The sequence below is a fragment of the Melanotaenia boesemani genome, chromosome 22 (assembly GCF_017639745.1).
Source record: "Melanotaenia boesemani isolate fMelBoe1 chromosome 22, fMelBoe1.pri, whole genome shotgun sequence".
NCBI classification, from domain to species: domain Eukaryota; kingdom Metazoa; phylum Chordata; class Actinopteri; order Atheriniformes; family Melanotaeniidae; genus Melanotaenia; species Melanotaenia boesemani.
Genome location: NC_055703.1, coordinates 2,963,247 through 2,970,086, shown reverse-complemented (window position 1 = coordinate 2,970,086; position 6,840 = coordinate 2,963,247). Strand labels below are relative to the sequence as shown.

Here is a 6,840-nt window from a genome sequence, read left to right as displayed (position 1 = left end):
ATTTTGGGTTACAACTGCCTCAGCTGGATACACAACCTCCTCCCCACCAGCTCTGTGACATCTGCCACCACGAATCAGCTAATTGTGACTGTATGTGAAGAAATTTTGCTGTATAGATGTTTTACTCTCACTAAAAACCGTTCTGCTCAAATATTTACGTGGTTTATTTAAGTGTCTTCTCAGCTCATTGCATGTCCACAATCACAATTCCATCCATTAAAAAGAGCCTTCATCCATTTAAAAAGCTGCAATTCTGTTTCATAAAATGCTGGAATGGATCAATAACCAGCGACGGTAGATAAGATTTCCATGTTTCCACCACCTGTTACAAAGTTGTATCGCATGCCCAGAATACCATCTGGTGTTTCACTTAATCTTTCTTCTATTAGACACCAACTTATGGAAGTGTAATTGAATAAATAAAGAGGTCATTGAATGAATGAATGAATGAATGAATGAATGAATGAATGAATGAATGAATGAATGAATGAATGAAACTCTGTTTTGTTTTGTTGTGTTTTTATAAACAAGGTAATTCTACATAAAAGGAAGTATTTGGTTTTTCAGATTTAATGGGATCACTTTTTTAAACAAAAACAAGAATAAAAGAACAGAATTTCTTCTCTGATTTAGTAATTTAGTGACTACTTTCATACAATTCTCTGCTTTTTCATGACATTTTAATTTACTTTGGTCATATCAGTCAAAATGAACTTACAACTGCAGAATAGTCACTCCCCATAAAACTAATCACCCTCATTCATTGCTTGAGTCGTTACAGACAAAAGAGCTGAACTAGTTATAAAATCTGTCCAGCAGAACTATATATCTATATCTATTTCTTAGCAAGCTTCTGCAGGTTATCCACCAGGTTCTACAGTTTGTACTGAATGAAATTCTGAGGTGAGAAATGCAGCAAAGCAACAGAGCAAAACCTAATAGGATCATGTTTCCAAATAAAAGCACAAACAAATAAATAAATAAATCTTCTGTGTATTATTAATGTGTAAATTAATTGGATCATTTTCAAAACCCCCAACAAACAAATAAATAAACAGTTTCTCCTTTTTTCTGTCAATGACAGATTTTCAAAAAATTTATTTGTTTTCCTGAAATAATTAACAATAATAAATAACAGTTTGTTCATATAGATAGATAGATAATAAATAAAGAGAAATACATGAAAAATCTTTTTTTATTTTGATAACTAAAATATGTTTATTTTAAATGTCTTCTGGATCAATGACAAAAACAAACCACGACAAAAAGACAGTTTTTATGTTTATACTTGTCTGCGTCATTAAAGACAGTCTGCCTCTGTTTCCTCCAGAGAAGCTCTATCATGTCCTGTTAGTTGAGCTGAATTTAGTTTAGCTTTGTTTCGACGTTGAGACATAGGAATAGGTGTATTGCTATCGTAGACGGTAAACACCAGAGGGCAAGGTGTAAAATTTTTCTCAGCAGCAGCACAGAAACACTTCCGGGTTTGTGACCGTTGGTGATTTCAAATTAAAAGCCTACTCAGAAACTTATTGGTCTGGTAAGAGCATTGATTTTGCACCCAAATACTATGTGGTTTTTATATAGTTAACAGTTTTAATAGTACTACTGTAGCTTCTTTTGTTAATATTATTGAAATATTGATGTTTTATGTATTTACTAGATTACAATGATAAATTGTTGGATTATCTGACTTTTTTTCATTAAGAACAATGTAAAGTGTACCAAATTATTTTAATAAGCCATGTAATTCATGTGATATTAAGTGTATAAACAAGTTTAATAATAAAGAAATTCAAATCAAATACAGGAATAAAAGTGTTTGCAATTTAACAGAGTTTTGTTTTGGTGAGTAATCAAATGGTTGCAATTGCTGTGGAAAAAATTCACAACCTGCATGAAATTTTAATAATAATAATAGTGGATTAGATTTTTAGAACGCTTTTCAAGGCACCAAAAGCGCTTTATATTGTATCCATTATTCACTCACTCCAGCTGTAACCACAGCTGCCCTGGGGCAGACTGATGGAAACTTGGCAGCCAATCCACAACTACGGCCTCCCCAACCACCACCAAACATTCATATCCACATTCATACACCAGCGATGCCAACCCTGGAGGCAAGGAGGGTGAAGAGTCCTTCCCAAGGACTCAACAACAGATGACTGGGGGAGTGGGAATCGAACCGCCAACCTTCCAATTATTGGACGACCCACTCAACTATGCTGCCTTAAAAACTAAATTCGTACCAAGTACATCAACCACTTTTCAACAGGATAAAAACTCACATTCTGAGAGTATATGTTTTATTTTTCTCTCTTAGTTAATAACTTCAAAAATTTTTTTTTTTTTTTTTGCAAGTATTTTAAATTAAATCACATCACTGATACTGAGATTACATTATATTTTACACCCAGTTATAGCCGGGGATGTAGGGGATGGTGTTCAATCCCGAAGGACTTGAAATTGTAAAACACGTGCCAAAGGAACGTACGAATACATCCTACAACTTCCATACAAGGTCAGATGGAAGCCGATGATTTGCTCCCCGGAAGGGAGAAAGCCAAAAGGAAAGAAGAATATGTGTGTGTGTGTGTGTGTGTGTGTGTGTGTGTGTGTGTGTGTGTGTGTGTGTGTGTGTGTGTGTGATAAGATAAGATATTTATAAGATATTTATTTAATTTATTTGTGGTTTTGTTTGGAAAAATGATCCTATTAGATTTTCCTCAGTTGCTTTGCTGCATTTCTCACCTCAGAATTTCATTTAGTAGGAACTGTAGAACCTGGTGGATAACCTGCGGAAGTGTGTTGCTTGCTAAAAATAGATAGTTCATTCCTCAAAAGCAACTATTTATGTCTTTGAAACTGTCAGAGCCATCAAAATGAAAAGTCATGTCACCATTGACGAGGAACAAGTTACTCAAATGGCTTAGTCGTGTTTTCTTTATGAGTCTAATCTAAACGTGTTTTTAAATACAAAAAAGTCAAATCTTGGCTCACACTACCTAAAAATGGCGGAGACAGCACTACTTTGAAAACTACAGTAAAGTTACACGTTACTGTTCTTAGTAACGGAATACATGAGACAGAATACATTTGTTTCACATTTTCACTTCATACACTCTTTGTCATCTTACAGGAATTTGTTCACAGCATTATGGAAAATTATTCTACAGTAATCAGTAAAAACAAGTTTAATATGTCTTTATTGTGAAAAGGTGCAACCGGATATAGATTTGGCTCCGCCGCCTCTTCATTCTGATTGGCTGTGCTTCTCCTGCTGCTGATGTGGTGTTTCCGAAATTAGCAAGTCTGAATTCAGAAACACTAGCTGCTTAAAACTGTGTTAGAGTTTAGTGTGTTAGAACCTTTCAGTTAAATTATATCTTAATAAATAAAAATGCCGTATTATCAGACTTGGGAGGAGTTCGCTCGTGCAGCAGAAAAACTGTATCTGACAGATCCCATGAAGGTGAAAACGCTTTATTTCCAGTACAGCACATATTAGCATGCTAGCTTGAGCGCATAGCTGGATAGCTTATTTGTCTGTTTTTAAGCGACGTGAGTGTGCTGACTGCAACTGACAAACTGTTTTATTTGCAGGTCCGAGTGGTTCTGAAATACAGACACTGTGACGGTAACCTCTGCATCAAAGTCACCGACAACGCGGTGGTTAGTAAAACGACGTTAAAAATACATATTAGCATATGAGCTTAATGAACTAGTTTCTGACACTGATAATCATAGGTGACTAAAGGTGTGTAAAGTATAAAATATTTTACTTGGTGTTTTGTGTAATATGCTACTATGTGCGCTGAAGAAATACTTGCAAAAAAAAAAAAAAAATCCACTCTGAGGCTAAATGAAACAGCTGCCGTTTGAAGAGAATAGGTGACTGCTGGGCTGAAGAGAGGAGCAGAAGTTTGTTAGTGACTAAATAAATTCAGTTATAACTCCTACAAGAAAAAGACCTGCAAATGTATTGGTCGGCGTTGTAGAGTAGATGAAAAATTCACTTGCTCCGTCTCACATTTTAGTCGCAAAATGTGATCATTTGGTTGCAGTCTGGAGCCCTGATTTAATGTCCAATTGAGAGCAGCCAAAGATCAACAAGTGAGCAGAAAGTTCTATGTCTGTCTGAAAAGAACAAAAATATTGGTCCTTTATGGCTGGAATGAAGCCAGGAAGACATTTTTGTTTCACCGTGATGCCATAAACCAGCTGAGTTGGTTTAGTGAGGATAGCAGGTAAATAGTAGCAGGAATAACTGGAAATGAGGAAAAAGTGGAAACATGGAAATAGTTTCTGTTGTTTTTGTTTCAATAACAATATTTTTTTCTCCTGAAAGCCAAGACTTGAGAGAACGATGAGATGAGAAAAGGTTTGGTCACTGTTGATCTGTGTGTTATTTCTACAAAGTTCTGTTAGTAATAAATTTTGCTTTCTTCTTCTGGTCGACCTTTATGCTGCTTTATCTATTCATATATCATTTTAACCTCAGAATCTGACAACCAGGACGGCCCTGAAAAAATAATGCTTGGCTGACAATGATTAAAATAGTTGAGCTTGTACATGTAATTTTACATTTGGAAAGAAAGAAAGAGAAGGAAAGAAGAAAAGAAAAAACAGGCAACCAAAAATAGCAAAAAAAAAAGGCGCAAAATCCAAAACAAAACAACAGCTTTGAGTTTTGAGGGTTATACTGTGGGAAGATTCGTGCTGTGGTCATGGACAAGATGTTCATCTGCTTCAGAAGGGTCAGTTTATTGACATCTGTCAAAGAAAACCATCTTAGGTAATGCTCAAACTACTAAAACTGGGTTAAAAACTGTCCAGTGCAGTATTAAAAACTGGAAGGATAGTGGGGAACCATCATCTTCCACGAAGAAATGTGGTTGGAAAAACATCCTGAATGATGGTTATCGGGGAAAATTTAAAAGTTTGTCACAGGGATCAACAACTCCGGCCCTCTTGGGCCAGCGTCCCGCAGGCTTTAGATGTTTCTTTGCTGCAACACAGCTGACTCATTAAGAGGCTGGTGCAGAACTTGACAACAAGCTGTTGGAAATCCATTTCATTTGAATCAGAAGTGTTGCAGCAGGGACACATCTAAAACCTGCCAACCTACCAAGAGGTCTGGAGTTGGTGAGCCCAAGTTTAGTAAGCAGATGGCTAAAAACACCAGTACAACTCAGGGCTATGCTTAAAGGTCAAAGTCAGAGCATTTCTACACTAACAATGTGAAATAACTCAAGGGATTGGAATTAAGCAGCTGTGTAGCCATAAGAAAACCACCTATCGGTGAGGAAACTCAGAGAAAAGGGCTTCAGTTTCCTGGGTCCAGTCTACCCTGTTCCAGAGTGAGGGAGCATCAGGGAAAGAAGAGAGGAGGATGAAGGGAAGCAGCCATCATGCCTAGTGCTACTGTACAAGCCTGTCGGGGCAGTCTATGATCTGGGGTTGCTGCAGTTGTTCAGGTCTAGGTTCAGCGACGGGTGAGATCTTGCAGCTCTGGATGGAAATAAAAGTTGTGACATTTGCAGAAGCTTACAGAAAGGAATGCCACGGAGAAGGCTGCTGTAATCAAAGCTAAAGAAGATCCAATGAAATATTAGTTTCTGGCTCTTTTTTGGATTGTATATGTGTAAGTTCCCAAATCTCCTTTTATTATTATTGTAATAGAAAAAAATAAGTGAGTTTTTTCTTTTTTGTCACAGTGTTTACAGTACAAGACAGACCAAGCCCAGGATGTGAAGAAGATTGAGAAGCTCCACGGAAAACTGATGAGACTCATGGTGTCCAAGGAGACGCACAGCGGTGCCATGGAGACGGACTAACATGCCGTGCAGACCTTTTAGAGCACCTGGACTGTTTGGTGGACACGGTGTTTGTTGAAGCACGGAGCCATCAGCGTGATGTGTAGTCTGACAGACGGTGGGAGTAAGGAGAGAATGTGAGGTCGATCCGGTTGCATGCACTGGTCTGGTGCAACGACATAGATACACACTTTATATTTTATTCTCTGAGGATTCTGTTTTTCTACCTTATCAGTCAATAAAATTTCATGATCCTTCTTTTTCAGCTTTAATGGTATTATTACAGAGAAAATTCAGTTTGGGCTGCTGAGATGTGTAAGAAAGGGCACAGAAAAAAAGATGAGGGTCAAAATGTGCTGCTCTTATTATTTTTTTATAAAGATTGATAAGACAGGCAGTGGAGGTATTTTATGTTCATCTGCATTTAAGCCCTGTAGTTTCAGTTTATTTTTAACACGTGTGTGCCACATAAAGCAGGATCCTCCGTTTCCTCAACAAGGGTGAAAATAACACTCCAGTTTCTAATGAGAAAATCCAGACTTCCGAATACAGCTCCATCCGCCATGATTTAATTTTCTGTTCAATAAATGTTTATTTCCCTGATGCAGCCAGAATCTGTACTTCATTCATGTTGCAGAGGGAGTGTGTTTAAGTAGCAGAAGTTCAAATAATTCAGTGTTATTCAAGTCAGTCAGAATCTTTATTATTATTAAGATGTGTAAGCATTCCTAACAGGTGAACAGCTGGTTGTCTTTCAGCTTTTCTTTGGCAGCAGGACCAGTGCAGCTCCTCTAAGGCGGGGCGGGGGGGCACAGATGATGACCTCCTTGGAGTTCTGATTTTATTCTATTTTTTTGCTGATTGGTGCAGCGAGAAAACCACAGGATGCAGGACGTCGGCACGCTTTCCACAGAGCATCTGTAGAAGGACACAACGGTTCCTTGGCTAGGATGTTGTTTTTCTGGACTTCCAGGCAGTGGATATTTTTTGATTGATACAGTGGTTTTGATTTTCCAGGTTTATT

The 6,840-nt window shown here is 37.5% G+C and overlaps 1 protein-coding gene across 1 annotated transcript; it reads left to right on the top strand.

Annotated features, from left to right (window-relative positions):
• Positions 1 to 3,268: 3,268 nt before the first annotated feature.
• Positions 3,269 to 6,419, top strand: srp9 (signal recognition particle 9). Its single transcript, XM_041975886.1, has 3 exons — positions 3,269 to 3,472; positions 3,604 to 3,672; positions 5,718 to 6,419. The coding sequence occupies exons 1-3, from the start codon at positions 3,401 to 3,403 to the stop codon at positions 5,835 to 5,837; spliced, it is 261 nt and encodes an 86-aa protein (XP_041831820.1). The 5' UTR covers positions 3,269 to 3,400; the 3' UTR covers positions 5,838 to 6,419.
• The last annotated feature ends 421 nt before the right edge of the window (positions 6,420 to 6,840 follow it).

Excerpts from the sequence above, each read along its gene's own strand:
- srp9 (XM_041975886.1), top strand. The coding sequence starts at position 3,401 with ATGCCGTATTATCAGACTTGGGAGGAGTTCGCTCGTGCAGCAGAAAAA. Across the intron at positions 3,473-3,603 it reads ATCTGACAGATCCCATGAAG|GTCCGAGTGGTTCTGAAATA; the intron begins GTGAAAACGCTT and ends TTTTATTTGCAG. Across the intron at positions 3,673-5,717 it reads AAGTCACCGACAACGCGGTG|TGTTTACAGTACAAGACAGA; the intron begins GTTAGTAAAACG and ends TTTTTGTCACAG.